Below are 24933 nucleotides of genomic sequence, written 5' to 3' on the forward strand. Positions count from 1 at the left end.
GAGGACGCATATACTTCATGTAAGGCATGCACATGACTGGATTACAGATAATGAATAGACCTAGAGTGTTTAAGCGCATGCCTCTAGATACCATGACCAAACCTTAATATTTTACTCATAACAGTGAAACATGGCACAAGCAAATCTTCCTCCCCATATTCTTCCTTTGAAGACAGCTCTTGATGGGGCGAGCCAACCCAGTCTTTGGAAAGAATGAGATCTAATATGTGCTATTTCTTGGTTTGATTTTGTTTTTGAAATTGTTTTCCAGCGTTAGATATTGCACAGTGATTTTTTTTTTTTTTTTTTTGGAGAAATAATTATAACATGCTGCTAACCCCGTAACTTGAACCCTTTCTCCCTTAGACCCCCAAGCACTTTGTGCATGAAGAGGTGTCAATTCAACTACAAGGCCTTTGGCTTGCATAGTGATATTTTAGTTTCAAAGTATTGTTTCTGGGTTTTATATCATATTTAAATACTATTAAATAATAATAATAATTGTTAGAGATATATTAGCCCATTAGTATAGGTCCAAGCCTAATTCTATTTTGTGTGCAAGTCAAGTCTCCTACTTGTACTAGAAGTCTATTAGTCTAGGGTTTAGTCTACTATATATACACATGTTATAATTCATTTGCATAAGAAAGTCAAGAGTTACTGAAAATGATTACAGCAAAAGAAACCATATAGATGTAATATTTAATCCAAATTAGCATAATTTAGCATTGAGTTCATGCCAACACAGTGGTCATATACCGTGTTGGAGAGTATCCATCCATATACTGTAACAAAATGTGTTACTCCAAAAGTGATGCAAAATATTTATGAAGATCTCGCAATTTGAAGTGGCAATCAGAAGTTGATAATCCTCGTAGATTCTACCTCAATGTCACATTGAACAGCGGTTCTCCTCTTGCTATATCCCTAAGTGAAGAAAGGTTGGGAATATAAGGATGCATCAGAAAGTTAAACAGTTTGTCAATCCTATGAATCTTGAAACTTGGGTTCACTAGATTGAAAGAAACCAAATTCCTGCGATGATGTGTGAATAAAATGTCGCCATTGCGACACAACCCTAGGATTTGTGAAATGGGCCAAAAAAGCTTTAGTTTTCCCATGTTGAAGTCCATAGTGTATGTCTTAGTCCAAGATGCTTGAACACCATAGTCCTTCATTACCCATATGTGAAAGCACCAGGAAACACCTTTATCATGTTCAACAATGGCAAGACGACCTTCCAACGCCCCAAGATTGATCCCCCACTTTGACCATGTAGTTCGATCAGGTGGCACAAACTCAGGAGGTGGTGGAACCAGTCGAAAACACTCATCCTCCACATCAAAGGAATATATAAACTGAGGTACAGTAGGGGATCTCACAACCCAATGAATAATTCCATTGAGAAAAGTAGTATTTTTTGGCTGATCGAGCAAACCATCTCCAACATTAATACTCTTCCAAAAACCATTACCCTTCTCTCCAAGTGTGTACACAAGAGTCACCATGTTGTTACTAACTTCAACTGCATACTGTTTTTTGGACAAGAGAACCACCTTGTATACTTGAGATTTGGGACAAAAGCCAAGGCAAGGACACATGGCAGAAGATGTTAGGTTGATACCAGGCCTAACTATGACGAACTCACCCGTTATCGGATTACACACATATAATTGATCCAATTTCACAAGGTTTTGACGTTGATACCGATACATCTCGCCTAGCAAAATCAACCCATTGCATGAATCCAACAGACTAAGTTTCACATTACATCCCATACCTAAATGGGTTTCAGTGGCAAACTTTACTCTAGAGTTACGCACATAATTTCTATTGTCAAAATGAACTGCGTAGAGATGCTGTTGACGGTTTTTGTTTCTGGGTTGGAGGATGATGCAGGGGTTTGCTCTTGCGCGATACAATTGAGCAAAACTGGGGTCAACCAGAAGATGTAGCCATGTCTTGCAAACGCACCTACAGCTGAACAGGGTATTGAAGGGCAGTCGTGACAGAATGTCTGTCACAATATTTGGGTGAAGCTGTGAGATAATGTCAGTGCCGCCGACTTTTTCTTTTTCTGCTTTGGCCTTCTTCTTGGCCATGCTGGTTGTTGGGTCGGAATGGGATTTGCTTTTTCTTCCCATGGTGAAGGACTTTGGCAATTGCAGTAAGCAAGATGGGTATAGAAAATTTAGATAGCTGCCGCACCTCACTTACAAAGTAACAACTCAAACCATTCAGCTCCAGAATGAGATTTTCCATTCCTCCCTAAGATTCGTGGCTTAAAGCTGCTAAATACCCTCCTCCATCTGATCCGCACATCTCTTCTACCTCTGTTCAGACGTTCCGTTGAAAATTGTGGGAACTGGGCGTGAAAAAGAGATGACGGTGAATCTCTCTATAGAGTTAGGGTTTTTTTATTTTTTTTTTATTTTTAGGGCTAATATATCTCTAACAATAATAATTAATAATCATCCAAATTGTTCATTGGTTACTCTTATAAACCTACTGTTATAACAATTTCAATTTTTGGTGTGCTAGATTTTCAAATTTACTATGGAAAAAAAAAAAAAAAATCTCATAACTGAATTTTAAGAAGGAAACTTAATTAAAAAACAATACCTAAATTTTGTTTATTTGAGAATTTGATAGAAATATTGTTTAGTACTTGCTAATGGAAAATGGGGATCTATGGGTTATGGGTTATGAAATATGGATTTTAAAAAAATTTCTCAAATCAAATGATAGTTTGCGATCCTTCTCAAAAAAATAATATAAATGATAGTATGAGATTAAGGGATTTGTGGTTTTATCGATAGGTATTGTAACATATTGTTACAGTAGATACCAATCAAACAATAAATTTAGGGATATAACACTTTTTTAAAGTATTAAATTCATATTTTGCAGATTTTATTTTGAAGTTGGATTAAGAACTGCACTCAGTATATCGGGGAACGAGTTCAATTCATGCGTTAACGAATATTGTTTTTATTTGATAAGTTTTTTTATGCATTGTAAATAATAATAAATGTCACTTTTAATGAAATTTTCATGAACTATTATTTATATTAATAAAAGTTTGAAACATATAGTTGTTAATATATGTTTAGCAATAACTTTTTTTTTCCACCTATCCATACAATGGTAAAAAAATCCCAAAATAAAATTACAATATAAAATGATGAAATCTCATAAAAGAGGACATAAAACCTTCGATATCTCTAACTCCATACATACTCATTCAATTACATGCATAACTAGAATCCTAAGTTTAAAATCCTCCATGCTAACTAAAGACCGCTACTACCTATACGAACATCTCAACAACTTGGATCCAATCTCATAGGCAAGGAAAGCTTCAACAGTAGCATACATAATTACATCGTTTGAAAGTAGAGGATCCTCATACTCATCATATTTATCGCTCCACCATGTCGTCTTCTTAGGCTTTACAAAATGCATGTGTTCACCCAATACCAGTTTGGCTAAATCTCCTAATTTGGACCCACGGACATCGTTTCCCTTCAAACTCTTTTCAGTTTCAGCCAATTTTCGAAGCTCCACCGGATTCTTTATGATCACACCCGTCTCTCTTTCAAGCTTCTGTGCCACCTCCTTGATCCCAACACCAACCACAGTGGTGGATTTATCATAAAGAAAGCCCTTCAGAACTTTGTGCTTGGTACCGGTGAAACTGCGTCGGGAATAATTAACATCATCAAGGTTATAGAGAAGGCAGTGACTCCCAACGCATAGCTGCAATAATTGAAATGGAGCATCTTTCGCCATCCCTTTGTAGTTGCAGAAACCTCGTCCATAGCCATGGCCGGTATCAGCAGACAGGCCAACAACAAGATTCGTTTTCTTGCCATATATTTCTCGTATCTCGCCTATACAGAAACTGAGATGTTCCTCATCCTGAACAACCCATGTGGTGTTTATCATGAATTATTCACCAATGTTAACTACGTAAGTGTGCCAGATTTTCTTGTCCATCTCAACGCTAATCTCCATGGGTGCTTTCTTCTTGGCCATGGTGCTGCTAGACCCTTGTGTTTTTGTGATTTTGTATTGCTTAGTTTACACACAAGAGATTGATCGCCTACAAACTAAACACTAGTTTTTCTTTATGATGGTTTTCAGGTTTGTGTGTGCTTATATATAGAAAGAAAAGTCGGTTTAGAGGTAAGTCGGTTTACAATCTCCTTTCCGAGTTGGACAAGGATTATGCAAGTTTTTGATTTGATCACGTGTTTATTGCTTTCACTGCAAGTATTTTTTTATGGTTGTCTACTAGGATTTTTAATCCTATCGTAAGTAGATTTTCATCCAATACGTTTGAACTGGATAGAAAGTAATGGAAAAGATTAAAGCCAAATTAGCAATTGTTCAAAACAAATAACAGAAAGTGAGACAAACAATGAGCATGCGAGTGATTTTATCAAAAAAATTGCTTCCTTTAAATACTTACGATCTATTTAAATATTTTACAGAAAATACTTTCAGCCTTTTACCCTAATTGTTTTAACACCACCACCCCCCCCACCCGCGCCGGCGCGCGCCCCAATTGGGTGGATGAGGTTGCCAATTTGGTGTTTGTGAGGCACCAATTTTTGTCGTTTGTGTTTGTTAAATTTTGTTACCATGAGTACTTAAAAATATGTTAATTGAAATTTTTTTTTCAGTATTACAAATTGTTTGTATATTTAGACCCTTGAACACACAAATTGTTAAACCTAATAAATTAACCAAGTTGATACTTAGGTCAATTAAGCAGATCAAGGTTAAACAATAACAATAATATCACATAAAGCAAAATAGTAAAGAAGACAAGCGATATTATGACCTAGGAAAACCAATGAAACCGTTTAGTTTCAAGGTAAAAAACATAGAGAGGATTTAACATAAACAATCCACAAGACAAAAAAATTCACTAAATAAAATGGAAGTATTTACAATAAATTTTTCCCTAAATCTAATACTACCTCTTGTAGTATTTATTCACGTGACCACATGCAGCTCCAAATTCACAGACTCTTCTATTTGAATTTGTTGCACACAAACACTCTAGTTTGTGACTTTAAGATCCCACTCAGATTTAGATCATCAGTAGTAGTTGATCTTGTATGCAGCAACTTACCTCCACCAGTTCTTGTAATATCAATCAAATCTCTAGTAAATGCAAGTTAGAAGGTTATAGAACCTCTCATCTCAAAGGACTAACTCACAAGACATGGAAAATGTGTATTAGGATTTTTCTTTTATACCTAGTAATGTTGGACTCAAACCTTAAAAATTTTGCAGGTTTTTGGGCCTTCTTTAAAATCTACAGAATTCGTGTCTCGATCAATCGAAGAACACACTCAATCGGTCGAGTCTTGCAATTTCTAAATTCTTCTTTCTGCAGCTTGACTGTTCTTGAATCTTGACTTGAATTAACTTGAGCAATGTCTAAAACTGTTCCAAGACATGAATATCTTATACTAGACATGTTTTGTAATTGATTTGCCAACATACATAAAATTAGGACCTAAACATTTAATCTTAAATATTTAGAACCTAACAATCTCCCCATTTGGCAATCCATGACAAAACATACATACACATGAATTGCTCAAATTCAAGAACTAACCCAATACAAGTTATTGCCCTACTACAATTCAGTCATAATCTACTATCTACAAGTTGCAACAATAAACAGGAGCGTCATGAAAGAATTAACCTTTAAATTCCTGAAACACTAAAAACAAATCATAAACACATGTGTGGAAAATAAAGTATAAAACATAACTTGGTTTCACAAATCCAAACTAAAACAAGATATCCAAAGAGAATAAATAACGTATCAATATCATCAAAGTTTGTGAGACAAGTTATAACTAAAGTAAAAAACCAAACATACTAAACAAAATAAACATAAACAAACTAAACTCAAACTCCCCCTAAGTACATACATCATCCCCAACAACTCAAACAAAAACTCCCCCTAAGTATAACAACTCTCCTCACTACTACTCCCTCTTTTTGTTACGTATTGCCAAAGGCAATCATCTCAATCCTTCAAGGGTGGAGGTGGTGGAAAAGAGCTCGTATACTTGCTAAAATCAACTCTCAAGGCAGCTAGATCAGATATCAAGAAGTCCAAAAGCTGTCTATGAGCTACCTGCGTCATCATGAATGTCTCCATTATGATATGTTGTGACGATTGCGTCTCAAGAACTCTCTCAAGCATGGAGCAGAGAGAAGGAGAAGCTCTAGAAGGACTAGCAACAGCAGCAACATCTACATCTTCTTCTTCATCAGCAACAGCAGCTATAGGATCAATATGCATATCCTCATGTGAAGGTTCCACTCATTGTCTCTTTCCTGTTCCTTCACCTGGTTTTGCTATTTTCTTTTGTGCATTGTGCTGCTTTAGAAAAGTAGCTCCTAGAGGTTCCATCTAATGAACAAGCTCAGAAGAGGAGGGACACTCAGACTCTAGGTATTCTAAGATCCTAAGGATAGAAACAGGAAAGTTGAATCTTTGTTTTTTAGCATTATTCCTATGGACCTCAACAATTTTTTGAATGAACAAAGAGAGAAGACACATGGAAGCACCGGTGATAAGAGCATATAAGAATATACACCTATCAATTGGAATTGTATGCACATTGTCGATACCATATTTTGTCCGGCTCTAATTCACATGTCAAAACAAAGACCAAAAAATTTAAAAAAAAATAGATATGGTGCAAAAACATGAGTCTCAAAGCCAAAAATGGCAAAAATGAATACAAAATGTTTGAATAGTAAATCAAAAATTCACAGCATTTGAAAAACCCGTTTTACATAAAATCTGACCAAAACCCTAATCGAGGGTGGTAAAAAAGTTGACTTTTTGATCTGACCGTTTGATCGTGTTGGATTTTGGATCGTCTCGTAGGGCATATTTTTCCCTTTGAAACAATAGTTTTAGGCCAAAATCATAGTTAAAATGGATGAAATATCACAAAAATACTAAAACCCTAATAAAGTCTTCATTGTATTTTTTAGGAAAATTGACAATTTTTTACTTGGCTTCGCATAATAAACTGTACAGATTGGACAAGATCTGGAACGAACGGGCTGGACCATCTTCAAGAACAAGGTCTTAGCTAATTTTCACCAAAAGGGCTTGACGATATCAGCTTTGGATTAAAAGATACGAATTTTTCAAGGAAAGATGCTCAGAATTTTCAGCTTTGCATCACCTCCTTTTCAAGTGCGATATCTCGACGACTGTAACTCCAAATTGAACGAGTTTAGAACCATTGGAAACTAGACATCTAGAGATTTCCATAAATATAAAATTAGAAGAAAACGGATCTTGGAAAAGGAACCAAACAGCAGCGCAAAAATCAGGTCAAAAATCAGAAAAATATGAAAAATGCTGAGAAGGTGGATGACGTGTCGGATAAGGATAGTGCCACCAATGCTAGCGACCCCTTTCAAGGGGCAGCTAGCATTAGGATACTATTTTAATTGTTCTGCCCTTCTTTTTGAGGTTAATGATTTCTTTTTTGATGATCGAAAAATTGGGTAGGGGAACTGAGTTGGTGTCTTGAGCATATATATAATATACTAACATATATATGAGTGAGTACTTGTTTTGGCGGTAGATTTTTTGAAATCTTTACAGTCAGATCTTGAAGTCTATGCTAGATTTCATGAATTTTGACCTGTCGTACAAGCCTTAGATTTCTTTTTTGTCAGGTTATAAGTGATGATTTAAAGAACAGTCGATGATTCCTCAAACTCCATGAGTTGTTCTCAGGATAGGATAATATTCTCCCTCCAATATTGGAATCCATATTATCCTTGGGCCATTTCCAAAATTTAAATCGTAAGAGAAGATACTGTTTCTGGCCCCTCCTTTGTCATAAATTGGTTGGTAAAGACTGTTGTCTCATATTGATCGACATTGTTAGCAAACTGCCTTGGCTAAGTTTTAAAGCTTTGATTGGTTGGCGATATTCAGTGCTAAACTATCTTAGTTTTTGATTATTCGAAAATTACATATTGATGCACTCTTAAATAATGAAGATATATAGACAGGAAAATGATGGGAATACTACATAGCTACACGTTGTGGTCCAAGGGATTATTAGATCTGAAGGTACAGGTACTTATCCTACAAGTGAGAAATGAGAATGTTCAAGACAAAGTGGGAAAGTAGAGACCTCAGCAATGTCAAAGAAACAGCATAAATGGACTCAGGTGTGTTAAACAGCTGTGTCGAAGCTTGAAATGTGAGTTGACAACGTAGATCGGCTTTGCAATTTGAGAAGCCATACGTATAGATAAATTCTTCAACTAAATGAAACTGTTTTTTTTTTTTTTTTTTATAATAATTTTATATGGGAATTGAAACTCTATTTATGAAGAGAGTTAAAGAGGAAATTTCTTGAAGCAAGGCCAATAATCTACTTGTAGGATCTAGTTTGTTCAACTGATAAAGTCTTTGATGGTTGAATAAGAGATTTGGGGTTCAATTCCTGTCTATACCAAAAATTGATTGGTGTTTTAATTTGATGATAAATAGTTATTATCAAGAGCGGATACCATAGGTTGAAACTCTCTTTATAAAAGAAAGGCCAATAATTTACTTTGATCCACTTTAGTCCCCTCGGTCCATTTTAGTTTGCTTTAGTTCATTCGGTCTATTCAGTCTAATTTGGCCTACTTCAATCCATTTCAGTCCACTTTTGTATATTCGGTCCATTTCAGTCCACATCGTACTATTTTGTCCATTTGGGTCTAGTTCGGTCTATTCGGTCGACTTCAGACTAATTTGGTCTAGTTTGAACCAATTCAGTTTAGTTTGGCACATTCAATCAAATTAGGTCTATTTGGTCCACTTTAATTTGGTCCATTACTCTCTCTCTCTCTCTCTCTAAACACAAAATTTTCTCAAGTTTGAAAACCAAACAATTAAAAAATGCTTTATAAATATAATTTTGTATTAATCAAATAGTGAATACAATTCTCTATTTTGACTCTTTTACAAAAGAGTAATCCTCTGATTCTATCTTTTTTCTAATCTTGACTCGAACATGAAATCTTCTTCATTTTGAAGGGAAGGTAAATGAACGGTCTTCATAACTAATCTCTAGCTTTGAGCTTGTTAGAGATTTGTTGTTCTTCAAGTTTTTCAAGTCTTTAAATGTTCTTCAAGTTATTCAAAGTTTCTTTGATTTGGGTTGAAATTCTTCAATGCTTTAGAGGCTTGATCCATTGAAGTTCAATGATTTAGAACTTTTGAAGTTTATGAAGGCTCTTGAGCTTGATTCCAATAGAACTTCAAGCCTTGGAAGAATGATTCAAGTGAATTTCTTTGAATGTTCTTCGTTTGTTCTTGAGGCAGAATTTCTACAGAATTTTGACTTCTTGAAAACTTGGTGGAGAATGAGAGCTGGGTGTCCTCTATTTATAGAGGTTTTAGAGGATAAGTCTCATTTTAAATTGACCTGTTTGAAGATAAGTTGTAGATTCTGATTGACCCAAAATTTAATTATAGATACTTATCTCTATTTATCTATTGTAATAAATATTATATTTAAATAAAGATAAATATCAACAAAGAATCCTACAATAATTTGTTACTTGTAAATAATTCTTTCTATTTTATTTAGTTATTTTAATAAAAATAATTATCCATCAATTTTGAATAAAAAATTTATTTTTATCTTGTGAGCCAAATGACATGTGGAAAATTTTAATATGCTAATGTAATGTCAATTTGAATAATATATGTCATCATTTGATTTAATTAATTTAATAACACACCAATTTGATGGCTCAATTAAATTTTTACCTCCTACAAGTGCCCTCTCCAGTCTTGGACACGTCTCCAGTTTTAAGCGTAGAAAGTGGACAAGACTCGACAACTTTTTGATTCTATTGTTTTCAGCGCCCTTAATATAGGAATCGTCTAATGTATAGTAGCCACGTTCACATCCCTTGGCCGAGGTATATCAAGACTCAAAAGAGTTCTAATGCTACTCATTCATAGAGTTCTAGTAGGACTGGATTTCGGATAAGTATCTTTCACCCTTTCAGATCTTCACTCTAAACAGGAAACTAACTTGTAATGCTTTATAGAATAATAGACTCCTCATAACAGGTGAACAGCTTGTACTGCTAGCTAGGTTCCAAGATCCTAACCATCAGATAAAGGAGTAATCTCCTCATAATTTCAACTCCTTTTCCTAGCCAAATTGGTCTTTGACTAGACAAGTACTTTGAATAACCATCAAACAGTTCTATGCCAACATGACTCCACGTTAATATTAATAATGGATATTGGATAGTATTCCTTTGGACAACTTCATTCCGAGGAGGACTTCTTTTGGACTTCTTTTCCAAGTGAAACCGCCTGATATGAACGGCCAAAGTCCAAAAATGAGTAAGGATTTAAACTCTTATCTTTCGAAGAGTCGTGCTTAAACTCGAAATACCAGTAGGCTAATACTAACTGAGATATTAGTACTCCTGAAGCTTTATCCTTACCGCAAAAGACTTCTTCCCCTAGTTAAATTCGTCTTGACTGAATGAGTTCTAGTTGGAATTAAACTCTCTTTAACCAGCCCTATAAAAGGGATAGTCACAGCCGCAAAGAACAGAATTCGCAATTTCTCTGGTGTAGTGCGTGAGTGCAGAAAAAAGTCAAAAAAAAAAAATTTTCTTTTCTTCTTTCTCAGTGAGGTAACATAATATATTTTTATAAACCGTATTTGTTAGGTTCTAAATGTTTAGAACAATTGGTAAATCGTGAACACAAACTTATCTAGATATAGATCTTAAAGTCTATAGGTTTTATTAGACAATGCTCAAGGTGATTCAAGTCAAGATTCAAGAACATACAAGCTGCAGGAAGAAGATTTCATAATCTGTCTGGTTCGATCGATCGAAAGACAGGCTCAATCAATTGAAAGTCGTATCTGCAGAATTTTAATTAAGCCCAAACAGCAGTTCAAGCCCATTAAGGGTTAGGGTTTCTAATCTACTTCTCCCAGTATATAAAGGAAACCCTAAACACGTTTTTGTGTGGCTTTTTAGAGAGAAAAGAGTGCGTCTCTTTTGTATTTAGGGTTTTGTTCCTAAAAAGCTCTCTTATATTTTCTACCGGTGCTATTCCTTGAAGAATCTCAAGATCCGGTATTGTAGAAGTTGCTACCTTCTCTAGTCATCAAAGGTGTTGATGATCTAAACCTTCAAGGGTGGTCTTGGAGTCACAAACAGGAGAGTTTGTGTTGCTAAACCTTTGAGTGGGATCTCAAAATCACAAACGGGGGTGTTTGTGTTTTGCAAAGGCCAAAGAAAGAAGGAGTCCGTGGATTCGGAGCTTGCACGTGGTCGTGTCAGTAAGTTCTACTGGTAGGTAGCAATAAGAAGTCGAGCGTGGGGGCTTTTAAGTCTTATTGTATGAACTTCGATTCTTTCTAGTGGATTTGCTTTTTACCTTGAGGATAGCTAGGTTAAATCCTTCTCAGGTTTTTTACCGGTTTGGTTTTCTTGGATTATCATATTGTTGTGTTTTTATTTTCCGCTGCTATGCATGATATAATTGATATGATTGTGATAACCAAGACTTGGAATTTGGACTAAGTAACAATTTGGCTAATTAACTAGGTTAATCCAATTGTGTTTTAAGGGGTCTAAAAACCAACAGTATTCATGGTTTTATTCTTTTTCCTTCTCTTTTGCTTGCTTTTCATTGTCACTCTTCTTTTCATCTTCAGATCGTGGCATATCACAAAGCGCTAGAGATACTCATCTTGCTAAGCACATATTCCTTTCTTCTTCAAAGGTTCTTTCTCTCTTCAAGTATGAGACAATTATCTTTTTCACTTTATCTTGATTCTGCTTTTTATGCTTTTTTTTTTTTTTTTTTTGGGTTCAATATGGCATGAACAGTACTTCTGGGACCCTTCTAATACATACGGATATATGAGATTCAGTTAGATTGGTTGATTATCTTCCTTTTGCTCCTTTTCCTTTTTTAATATGAGTCTAATTTATTCTTCCCCCCCCCCCCCCCTTTTTGTGCAGCCACGGGTCCATCTTAGAATAATTTAGCCTCAAATTTGGCAAGAGTTCCATCACCCAAATCTTTGGATGTACATTCTTGTACAAAAGCTTTCTTATTTGTGAATTTCTTTTCTTGCATGTCTACTTTTTTGTTTTGTATTGTTTGCGTCGGTTTAGAACATGTCATATGGTGACTTATTGGCACTTGTCCATGCAAAGATGGGCATTCATTAGCATCTTGCATTGGAGCTCTACCGATGCAATGATCTTGTAGATGAAGATCTTGCAAGAGTTTATTTTGTCCCCCAAGCCAAATGGTCTGCCAATGCAACGATCAATACGATCTTGAAGATGAAGATTGTCTATGCAAGGATGTGCATTCATTGGCATCTTGCATTGGAGCTTTACCGATGCAATGATCTTAAAGATGAAGATAGTCCATGCAAGGATGCGCATTCATTGTCATCTTGTATTGAAGTTCTACCAATGCAACGCTCTTGAATATGAAGATTTTGAAGATGAAGACGATCTTGAAGAAGTAGATTGTATGAGAAAGCATGCACCCGAGCAACTAATTGTTGGAGAAGAATGAACAATCTTGTTTAGTCTTCAATAGAGACTAGCTAGAACTAGTATGGCTAGCCTAATAGGGTGACCTGCTGCCATGAAGCTTGCTATCTAAAAGGTTCTAGGGCAAATTGTATTGAGATCTTCACTTGGCAAAACAAACATGCAGAGCCAACAAGATAGTAATGTAGCTAAGTAGGTCTCTTCGCATAGTTGATCTTCAATCTTGAGTTTGACAGAAGGACGTTTCCCATATTTGGACCAACCTTTAACTTTATTAAATAAACCATCAGGATTATGAGTCTTGACAGGACGACCTAACCTCTTTGTCCTCCAAGCGGGTGGTTTTGAATGTTTTTATTCACGTTTACACCAAAAGCCAACCCAATCACTCACCAAAACACACAAATCTCTTTCCTTTCTAGTATTAAGGTAATGAAAAGCCTCAAATAGGTGTTCACAGCTCTTTGGGATGAGCCTTTATTTTTTGTCAATTCCTCACAAGAAGGATGGCTTCATCATAAAGAGGACCAACGATAGGGAACCCGCCAAGTCGATACAAATCCCAAAGAGAGATAAGCATCTCGCCTAGTGATGTGTGAAGGGTGTTGATATGTGGGCACCATGCTTCACAAAATGTTCACATTATATAAGCATTTCGATCATATGTATAGAGAGATGCTAAAACTGCATCATAAATATAAGCCTTGATAAGATTTTCCTTGCTTCTAAAAAGGACATCCTCAAACCATTCCTAATATAAAGGTATGTAACTACACTCTTCATTGATCTTGAAAAGAGTGCCCCAACACATTCTGCCTGAAATAATACGGCGACCAAGAGTCATTAGTTAACGTGACTCCAAAGAATTCTTGTGAAGCATGGCCGCAGTATTATTTCAGGCAGAACATGTTGGGATGCTCTTTTCAAGATCAATGGAGAGTGTAGTTAAATACCTTTATATTGGGAATGGCTTGAAGATGTCCTTTATAGAAGCAAGGGGACTCTTATCAAGACTTGTATCTATGATGCCGTTTTAGCATCTCTTTATACATATGATCAAAGTATTGATGTAATGCGATCATGTTGTGAAGCATGGTGCCCACATACCAACACCCTTCACACATCACTAGGCGAGATGTCTATCTTTCTTTGGGATTTGTATCGACTTGGCGGGCTCCCTATCGTTGGTCCTCTTTATGACAAAGTCATCCTTTGCTGTGAGGAGTTGACAAGAAATGACGGGAATAGAGGTTCATTCCAAAGCGTTGTGGGCACTGATTTGCAGCTTTTCATTACCGTAATACTGGAAAGGAAGGGGATTTGTGTGTTTTGGCGAGTGATTGGGTCGACTTTTGGTGTAGAAGTGAACAGAAATATTCAAAACCACCTTGCTTGGGGGACAAAGAGGTTAAGTCGTCCTATCAAGACTCATAATCTTGATGGTTTATTTAATAAAGTTCAAGGTTAGTCCAAATATGGGAAATGTCCTTTTGTCAATCTCAAGGTTAAGGATGAACTTTGGGAAGAGACCTACTTAGCCGCATTACTATCTTGTTGGCTCTACACGTTTGTTTTGCCAAGTGAAGATCTCAATACAATTCGCCTTGGAACCTTCAAGATTGCAAGTTTCATGGCAGTAGGTTGCCCTGTTAATCTAGCCATACCAGTTCTAGCTAGTCTCTATCGAGGACTAAACAAGATTGCCCATTTTTCTCCAACAATTAGTCGCTCGGGTGCATGGTTCAAAAGATATGACAAGTTGATGAAGACAAGATGAGAGGTAGAGATGGTCTCACTAGGCATGCCAGAAATTTGTAAACACAAAATTTTCTCAAGTTTGAAAATCAAACAATTGAAAAGTATTTCACAAATATAATTTTGTATTAATCAAATAGTGAGTACGGTTTTTTGTTTTGACTCTTTTACAAAATAGTGATCCTTTGATTCTATCTTCTTTGTAATCTTGACTCGAATGAGAAATCTTCTTCACTTTGAGGGGAAGGTGAATTGAATGGTCTTCATAACGAATCTTTGGCCTTGAGCTTATTAAAGATTTGTTGTTCTTCAAGTCTTTCAAATGTTCTTCAAGTTCTTCAAAGATTCTTGGATTTTGGGTTGAAATTCTTTAGTGCTTCAAAGGCTTGATCCGTTGAAGTTCAACGATTTATAACTTTTGAAGCTTATGGAGGCTCTTGAGCTTGATTCTAATAGAACTTCAAGTCTTGGAAGAATGATTTGAGTGAATTTCTTTGAATGTTCTTCATTTGTTCTTGAGGCAGAATTTCTCTAGAGTTTTGGCTTCTTGAAAACTTGGTAGAGAATGAGAGTGGGGTGTCCTCTATTTATAGTGGTTTCAGAGGATTAGTCCCACTTTGAATTGATCATTTTGAAGATAAGTAGTAGACTCTGATTAGCCCAAATTTTACTTATTAGATACTTATCTCTATTTATCTATTGTGATATATATTCTATTTTGATAAAGATAATAATCAACAAAGAGTCCTACCATAATTTGTTACTTGTAGATAATTATCTCTATTTTCTTTAGTTATTTTAATAAAAATAATTATCCATCAATTTTGAATAAGAAATTTATCTTTATTTTGTCGGTCAAATGACATGTGGCAAATTTTAATATGCCAATGTGATGTCAATTTGGATGACACATGTCATCATTTGATTTAATTAATTTAATGACACATAAATTTTGAATTTGTCACTAAATTTTGACATGGCATATAGTAATTGACCCAATTAATTTTTTGCCTCCTACACTCTCTCTGAATACATAAAGGTTTTTTTTTTTTAGAAAAAAACAACAATACATAAATTTTAAGTGGTACTAGGAATATTACAAATTTTTAGACTAAAATACAAATTGTACCCTCTAAGTTTGATTGAAATTCATTTTAGTTCTCTAAATATACTTTAGTTTAATTGATTCATCTAAGTTTCTAATTCAGACATTTTATCCAATTTCATTAAAAAAAATTTTCCATTAAAAAAATATTTTTCTCACATGAAAAAAATCTATAAAATTAAAAAAAAATATATTATGTAAATTTTTTGTATGAGAATTGTTTTTTGGAAATATCTTTTTTATTAGTTAATTGCATACTTAACGAAATTTTGTTTAGCAGAATTTGATGAAAGTTCTAAATTAGATAAATTTAAAACTTAGATAACTCAATTGAACGAAAGTAAAGTTAAATGATTTAATCAAAGAATTTTATCAACTTTTAAAATCCAGATAAAAATAAGTAGTTAAGAAGTTTATTTTGAGTGCATACAGTCAAATGTTGGACATTAACTATTTACTAAGATAGAAGGGCAAGCTGTGAGAAGGGTTTATCTATTTTGAAGTTTTGGCATCAAAGACAAAGACATAATATTCCTTTCACTAAAGTTTAAAGTCGAAGATGAAATTTTCGGAATGAAAGATTCAAAAACAAACCTCTTTTTACTCAATCCAACACAAATAGTTAAGATAGGTTCATCTTCTTTTAGATCAGATTCCCACACATTTTCAAACATATCATAAAGTTTTAATGTTGCTTATGATGCTTATGTCGGAATTTATTTGATCAATTACCAATAAAAGCAATTTGTCTGAGGATTTTTTGTAATGATTTCCCGGGCATTTAGATAAAGATATTTGCCTGAAGAGTTTACTATTTTGAGTGGGCCTATAAAGCCAACCCCAATGAGGTCCTTGTTTAGTAATGACCAAAGCAGAAAATCTAAAGGATTATAGCTGTTCAAACTTCAAAGTAGATTTACCAAAAGAAAAGATATATGGTGATCTGATCCAGTCTCCGCATGGACTACTTTACATAGAAAAAAAAGAGAAGTATAAATCCAGTGTCATATACCCTAATTTGTGATTGTCAGGGTGGTATGTGCATTTGACCAATGAGTTTTAAATCAAATGCTTTTTTTTTTGTTTTTTTTTTTTGATAATTTAATTATTACAAGTAGGAAGGAAAATAAAAAAAATTGAACCTTAATTCTATTTATAAAAAGATTAGGCAGTGCTATTAAGTTATAAAGCTATTCACATATAACATTTCTTTCTAAAATAAGTAAAAGGTGCTGGCGGTAAGATCATAAGTTCAAGATCCGAATATGTTGTTGTTTATTTATTTATTTATTTATTTTTTTGGGGGGGGGGGGGGGGATTGGGGTGTTAAAAGGAGGCATAGGGAAAACTAGTTGACAAATCTAGAATAGTTTCAATTCCATATTTTCCTCAAAAATGAAAAGAAAGTTCACATAGTTGTTTGAATTTGCCTCAAACTATCAAAATGTAAGGGAATTGAGCCAATATCAGGAAAATGTCACCTAAAGTGACCAAAATCTTTAGTAAGTCTTGCATCTTTTTGGGAGAAAAGAAGAAGATATCGACTATTAGTGTATTTTACACAAGATGGACTCACTCCATCCTATAAAAACAATAACTTAAATATATATATATATATATATTCTAAAACATATGAAAATTTTCAGTAGAGAAAGTTCAATTTCCTATATTATCCTTAGCTTTTATAAAATTGAAAAAATAAAAAGAAAAGAAAATTCTATAAAAAGGTTGTATCACTATTACTATATAAAATGATATTTTAGAAGGATCACTATTATATATATATTCTACATATGAAAGGATAATCTTATAAATAGAAGGATGATGCTCTTACTACTGCCTAATATTTTGTTTTCCATGCTAAAATATAAGATCATTCTATGGTAGACACCTTTTTTTTGTGGGATATAGTACCATATATGTCTAATCTTAATTGTTTGTTTATTATTCAAAAAAAAAAAGTATATATATATATATATATATATAAAGAGAGGGAAAAAAAGTAAGCATTGTAGAATTCATCTTTAAAAGATGAAGGCTCTTTTTCAAAAGATCATGAGTTTAGTGAAAGGGTTTTTTTCCCATGGCATTTCTGTCTTTTAGGATTTGGGCCCGGAATTAATCCACCAGCCCAAAACTAGGCGTAGTTTGATAGAAACTTTGGGTCAAATTATAAAGGTCCAGATAGGCAAGGCCAATCCAAGTCAAGGATCGGTTCGTGACTTCAACTTGTCCATTGGCTTCTGGATGAGCAGGTGACAAGTAGTGGTTCTTGATCCTTAGCTCTAAGTAGAAATCCCTGAATGCATTGTTGTCGAACTGCTTTCCGTTGTTAGAGACAAGCACCCTGGGTATCCTATACCTATAAATGATGTTCTTCCAAACAAAACTTCAAATGTTCTTCTTTGTGATAGTGGTTAAGGCTTCTGCTTCCACCCATTTGGTAAAGTAATCGATGCCAACCACTAGGAATTTTAGCTGCCCGACTACTATCGGGAAGGGGCCCATAATATCCAATCCCCATTGAGCGAACGGCCATTTGGCCGTCATAAGGGTGAGTTCCTCCGACAGTTGTCTAATGACGTTACCGAATCTTTGGCATTTGTTGCAAGCTTTGACATAAGTCTACGCGTCCTTCTGCGTAGTAGGCCAGTAGTATCCCGCACAAATCAGCTTGTTTATCAATGATCGTGCCCCTAAGTGGTTCCCACAGATCCCTACATGGACCTTTCTCATGACATAGTCTGCCTCCTCAGGTCCCAAACACCTTAGGTACGGGTGGGAGAAACCTCTTTTGTATAGGACTTCTTTTATTAGAACAAAGCGCGATACTCGAACCTTCAATTTTCTAGCGGCATCCTTCCCATCCGATAGCATGCCATCCCTTAGGTAGGAGACTAATGGCGTGGTCTAGTTATTTTCATTACCTATCTCCTGCACACTCGTTACTTCATCTATGAGTGAAGAAGTTTGAACGAAGGATAGTACCTGATTGGGGACAAGCATGTATTCTGCTGAGGCGGCCTTTGCTAGGCGGTCGGTGCATTCGTTCTCCTCCCTCGAGATTTGGACGAATTTGATTTGGAGACTGTTGATTTGACCCTTCACCTCCTCAAGGTACTTCTTCATTCTTCCGTTCTTGCATTCATAATCACCATTAACTTGATTGGTGACGACTTGGGAGTCATAGTATACGACCATGTTTTTAGCTCCTGTTGCTCTTGCAAGGTCCAACCCTGCCACCAAAGCTTCCTATTCTACTTCATTGTTGGTCGTAGGAAAGTCCAGGCGGATCATGCACTTGATCTTATCTCCTTCCGGGGTGCGGAGTACCACACCAACGCCTTCAGCTTGCTTATTTAAGGATCTGTTTGTATGGACGCTCCATTGTGGAACTACTTCTACCCCCTCACCTTCCATAAGTGTGAATTCAGAAATGAAGTCAGCTACCACCTATCCCTTTATAGCAGTATGCGGACGGTATCATATATTGAATTTGCTCAGCTCAATTGCCCACAATGCCATTCGTCTTGTAGCTTCGGGGCTACTTATGGCTCTTCTCAAAGGCTTATTTGTCAAGAAAATAATAGTATGGGCTTGGAAATATGGCTTGAGTTTTCGTGTTGCGATCATCAATGCGAACGCCAGCTTCTTCATTTAAGGATACCTTTCTTTTACTCCTCGAAACCCTCGGCTTGTAAAGTAAACGAGTTTCTGCAACCCTTCCTCCTCTCTTATCAAAGTTATGCTGACCACGGCTTGCGAGATAGTTAAATACAGATAGAGCTCTTCCCCTAGTTTGGATGAACTGAGTAAGGAAGGAGTTGAGAAATACAACTTAAGATTCTCGAACGCCTGCTGGCATTCGTCCGTCCATTCAAATGATCTCTTCAATACACGAAAGAAAGGTAGGCATTTATCTGTCGCCCTTGAGATGAACCTGTTTAATGCCGCTATCTTGCTGTTCAAGCTCTGTACCCCCTTGACCATCTTTAGTGGGGCTAAATCCATTATAGCTTATACTTTTTCTGGGTTGACTTCGATACCCCTTTGGGATACCATGAATCCCAAGAATTTTCCCGCTGTAACCCCGAATACACATTTGCTTGGATTTAACTTCATGTTGTACGTCCGAAGGGTGTCGAAGGTTTCTTGGAGGTCGCTCAAGTGTTCGTCTTCTCGTAAGCTTTTCACTAGCATGTCATCTGCATAAACTTCAGCATTTTTCCCGATTTGTTGTGCAAACATCTTATTCATTAATCTTTGGTACGTTGCCTCGGTGTTCTTGAGCTCGAATGGCATCACTTTGTAGTAGAAGATTCTTTGGCTTGTGTTTTCTTGGTCAGCCTCATCCATTCTAATCTGGTTATATCCAGAGAACGCATTCATGAAGCTCAGTAGCTGGTGTCTCGCGGTCGAGTCTACCAAGGTATCTATTCGTGAAAAGGGGTAACTATTCTTGGGGCAGGTTCTATTGAGGTCTGTGAAGTCTATGCACATCCTTCACTTTCCATTGGCCTTTTTGACCATAACCACATTTGCCAACCAATCCGGTTAGTATAATTCTCGAATGAAATCTGCTTCTAACAACTTCCGAACCTCTTCCACTATCGCTTTGTCTCATTCTTGAGCGAACACTCACTTCTTCTGTCAAACGGGAGAGGACGAGGGTGATACATTCAATCTGTGAACTATGCCTAGAGCGTCAATCCCTGTCATGTCCTCATGACTCCAGGTGAATACATCATGATTGTCTCTTAGAAATGTCGTGAGCTTATGACGAACCGACTGACTAGCCAACATACCCACCCTAGTCGTCCACTCAAGTCTAGAGTCGTCAAGGGTTACTTCCTCTAGTTCTTCCACAGGCTCTGCCATTCGTTGTTCTTCTATGCACATGGTTTACTGGTGGTCATCCATTTCTATCATCGCAATGTAGCATTCACGCGCTGCTACCTGATCATCAGATAGTAGGTTAATGTTACTGCCTTCCATGAATTCAAAGTAGGACGCCCTAGTATGGCATTGTATGCGGACAAGCAATCAACGACTAGGAAGGTTATGTCCCTCGTGATTTGCTGAGGGTAATCTCCGACTGTCACTGGTAGGGTGAATGCACCTAGTGGGTACACCCGTATTCCTCCAAAACCTACGAGCGTGGCGTTGGTTGGGATCAATCATTCCTTCTCTATTCTCATTTGCTGAAAGGCCGGATAGTACAAAATATCAGTAGAGCTTCCATTGTCTACCAGCACACTGTAGGTATTATAGTCACCTACTCGTATACTGACTACGAGTGTATCATCGTGTGGGTGATGGAGAAGTCAAGCATCTTCCTCTATGAAGCCAATGACGGGATTGTCAACCCGTGCCATCTTTGGGGTGTACCATGTTAGTTGAATATTCTGAACCATCTGTAGGTACGCCTTACGTGCCTTCTTAGAGGAACTGGAAGCACTACCCCCTATGATCATCCTTATATCTCCCATGGGTGGCCTAGGTTGCTCGTTTTCTCTTTGGGCTGGTGCACCTTGGTTTTGCTCTGTTCCTTCCTTGCCAACGAATTTTTGCAGTTTTCCTTGCTGAATGAGGGCTTTTATCTGTTGCTTCAAGTTATAGCAATCAGATGTATCATAGCCATGGTCTCGATGGAAATGGTAATATCCAGGGCCTCTTGCTGGGATCACCCTTCAATTTGCCGGGGAAAGTTAATGCTCATTCATCTTTGATCTGCATTAGGACCTGATCAATAAGGGTATTCAGGGGGGTGAATTTTGTAAACCTCCCCATTGAGGGCTTGGGTCATCGATCATCTCATTTATTTCCTATTCTAGCCATCTTCCTACCCCTATCTTGCCGGGCTTCCTCCTGCCTCTCTCTCTTCTTGGGTTTTTCTTCGCATGCCAGCAGCGCATCTTCAGCATTTATGTACTTGGTGGCCTTGTAAAGCACATTTAACATGGTTTTTGGGTCATTCTTGTATAAGGAGAATAAAAATTTACCCTTTTATAATCCGTTCATGAAAGCTACTACGAGGATCTTATCATCAGCTTCGTCGATCAAGAGTGCTTCCTTATTAAAACGGGTTATGTAGGACCTCAGCGTTTCATCCTCCCATTCCTTAATATTCATAAAGCATGCGGTAGATTTCTTATACCTGTGTCCCTTAATGAAGTGTGATGTGAATTGGGCGCTCAACTCTTTGAAGGAATTAATGGAAGTTGGGCGTCAGCCTGTTGAACCATATCCTTGCGGGGCCCCTCAGTGTGGTAGGGAAGGCCCTACAAATGATCTCATCCAGTATCCCCTGAAGGTGCATCAAGGTCTTGAAAGACTCTAAGTGATCCAGCGGGTCCTTATTTCCGTCGTAGTTTTCCACTTGCAGCATACGAAACTTTGGAGGAAGGGGGAAAGAGTTGACAGACATGGTGAATGGTGAATTCGTTCGGTGAACCAGATCATCAAGATCACTGGAAAATCTTCCCTTAAGCGTGTTCATCATGCATTCCATCCCGTTCTTTCATCATTTGCATCTCCTCGACGATGTAGGGTGAGGCCGTATCAGTAATGGATGGACGGCTCATGTCTTGTCTATCCGATCTACTCAGGGCATTACTACCCTCCAGTCCCTCCTGGTTCCTCCGGTCAGCACTAGTACCTTCTTGATCTTCTTTTTGGGTTCCTATCGCTGCGTTCTTCTGTTGCAGCTGTTCCTCTAGGGTTTGGTTTTTTTTGGTGAGTCGTTCCACTGCTACTGTGAGGGTTTGGACTTGTCTCTCCAGGGCGATAGGTCGCGGCTTGTCTCCCTGAACGTTATTGGTGGTTGCCATCGAGCGAGTAAGTACCATGCAACTTTTTGTCCAAAAAGCGTTTGTATGGCTTACAAGTCACAGTCTTTCCCACAGACGACGCCAACTGATGATGCCAAAGAATCACCAATGAGCCACACAGTCCTTACACGCTCGAAACAATACCTGCACAATAATTAGAGAAGACTTAACAGAGAGCACTGGTGTGGTGTCGGCCAAATACACTCCGAAGGTCAAGTTAGAATTTCTCACAACTCTAGAGTGCCAGAGCGGGTAAATTATGCGTACCTATTTTCTGAGGGTCTTTGGGTTTTTATAGTAGTGTAGAATCAAACTCCTATTCTTACGCAATTAGTCTTTTCCTTATAGGGAAAATCCTCATTAATGGACGTATTTTCCAGAATCTTCTTCGTATTAGAATTCTATTCATGTTAGGATTCTATGGGCTAGGGTTAATCGTGAGACGCAAGTCATTTCCATTTAAGATTCCTTGGAGACTATGTAATGACCAAGTTAGCACCACATGGCCCTTTGGTCCATCCACCCCGGTCCGTTCATACTAGATTCGTACACTTTTGGCCCACTTATCCTGATCTATTAAGCCCATCCAAATGGACCCGTCATCTATGAACTCTGATCCATCACCTCAATATTCTTCCTCTTCACTACACATCGCAAGTACGAGACATCAGTATAGCTCGAGTTGCAAACTTCACATTGAGGGTCATACACATTCTCGAAGAAAGTAAGGAGATGCATGTGACCTTTATACTTTATCGAAGGCTTTAATGAGGCGCAAATAACATCCAACTTAAAGCGGCATTCTTCACAACGATAGGAAAAACCAAAGCAAGTCTTGCAAGAACAAGCATCACATGTAAATTTTTTTCTAGGAAGAGTTTTTCTTCTTGATACGCCAATTAGACTATCATTATCATATGGTTGAAAAGGATGTTGCATCTCTTCTACAGGTTCAATACAATCTTGATGGATGAAGAATTTGCATCTAATGCATTTATAAGATGGACCATAAACGTGTTTCTCACATACACCACAGAAAACTTCATTCTCCTTGTCGTTGTGGATTGAGAAATGCTTGTGCCTCAAATATTTCAGTTTTCCCTTCTTATCCAAGGATTTTAAAATTGAGACTGTGCACAACAGCTTTTCATCAAAAAACAAAGTGAGAGTGTGCTTTGGGTGAAAAGGATGTTCAATTTGTTGTGGGGCTGTAGCACATGATCTATGGAGATAAATATCACATTGGACGCAACCATATATTTCACCAGAGATGACTTGATTGCATCCATCGCAGGAAACTACATGATCATTCCTTTCCTTGTTACAGAGGATCAAGGGGTGACGGTGGCAGTAACTTAGAATGTAGTTTTCGCCTTCAAAATTTTCAGTGAACATTAGCGCACATTTCACATCAAGGAAAAAGTGGCATCTATTACAGTGGTAAGCAAACAGGGAGTGACTCTTTTCACAGGCTCTGCATGTAAAGTTAGTAGTCTCATGTTGTAGAGATAGAGGGCATGGGTGGAAGAAATGCTGAATCTCATGGGGCAGTTCAAGACATAATTCGTGGATTAAGAACTTGCATTTCAAGCAAGCAAAGGATTTTTCAAAGCAAGGTTCACCGCAAGCAGAGCAACTTGGAAAATCATTATTCATAAAGAAATAACTAGTAGAATCATTAACCTTATTGTCAACGATTAGCAGTGGATGCTTATGGAAGCAATTTTGACTGATTGTATTTGTTCCCAGGAGCTCTAGACAGGACTGATGCAGGAAGAACTTGCACAGGAAGCAAACGTAGGTAGGCCCGAAGCAACATTTACGGCATAAAGTACAACAAACAACACCAGGGGCTTCTTTACCATAGTAAACGATTTCCAATGGATGGTTGTGAAAGGTGTTTAGAATGTGCTTGTAATCTCTATAATGTTTGATTAGATTTACACTGCATGATTTATGGAGATAGACAGAACTTTTAGAGCAATTGTAGAATGGACTAGAGAATGAGAGTTGTTCCCAGCACGCATAGCAGTTAGCATTACCACCGAGTGAAATGCTGTTGTGGAGGAGCAGGGAATGGGGGTGGCTGAAATGATCAATCTTTGAAAGTTTATGGAGTTCGATAAGCATACTGGCGCATAAATAATCAATCTTGAAATTGCACAAGTCACAGCGGAAGGTTAAGTCTTGGCATATAAGGTTGCAGAAATCGCAGCGTTCCCTCCCTTTCGTAGTGCTTAACCCAAGCGGATGATCTGAATGCAAAAAAGAAATTCGGATTTCTGTCGGATACTTGGCACATGATGCGTGAAGGAAGAAATAACATGGCTTGCAACAAATAACAATAGGTATCACCATCGCACACTTTTCTGCACGCTGCACAGTACTTTCTATCCCTAGCTTTTATAGAATCATCATATATCAACCAATGCTCGTGGCTGACATGTTGAATGACCTCGAACTCAGAGATCATAAGCCTTTGAGCACAGTCAAGATCGATCTTGAAATTACAATCCTCCTCACAATGTAAGCGCCGTCCTCGGAGACTGTAAGATCTAGTACCATAGAAATCGCAAAAAAATGATTGTTCAGTTTCGGTCTCACTAACCTGTAGCTTTA

The 24933-nt window shown here is 37.1% G+C and overlaps 2 protein-coding genes across 2 annotated transcripts; both read right to left on the reverse strand.

Moving 5' to 3' along the window:
• Positions 1–801: 801 nt before the first annotated feature.
• LOC115987343 (F-box protein At3g07870-like) lies at positions 802–2424 on the reverse strand. The gene has a single exon (XM_031110869.1). It carries the CDS (start codon positions 2142–2144, stop codon positions 882–884), a length of 1263 nt encoding a protein of 420 aa, XP_030966729.1. The 5' UTR covers positions 2145–2424; the 3' UTR covers positions 802–881.
• An 882-nt stretch (positions 2425–3306) lies between these two features.
• On the reverse strand, positions 3307–3948 carry LOC115984991. The gene has a single exon (XM_031107966.1). The coding sequence runs from the start codon at positions 3946–3948 to the stop codon at positions 3307–3309; it is 642 nt and encodes a 213-aa protein (XP_030963826.1).
• Between the last annotated feature and the right edge of the window lie 20985 nt (positions 3949–24933).

Source organism: Quercus lobata, chromosome 4 (assembly GCF_001633185.2).
Source record: "Quercus lobata isolate SW786 chromosome 4, ValleyOak3.0 Primary Assembly, whole genome shotgun sequence".
Classification (NCBI taxonomy): domain Eukaryota; kingdom Viridiplantae; phylum Streptophyta; class Magnoliopsida; order Fagales; family Fagaceae; genus Quercus; species Quercus lobata.

What these genes read in the sequence shown, in the direction of transcription:
- LOC115987343 (XM_031110869.1), bottom strand. Translation starts at nt 2,144, where the DNA reads ATGGGAAGAAAAAGCAAATCCCATTCCGACCCAACAACCAGCATGGCC.
- LOC115984991 (XM_031107966.1), bottom strand. Translation starts at nt 3,948, where the DNA reads ATGATAAACACCACATGGGTTGTTCAGGATGAGGAACATCTCAGTTTC.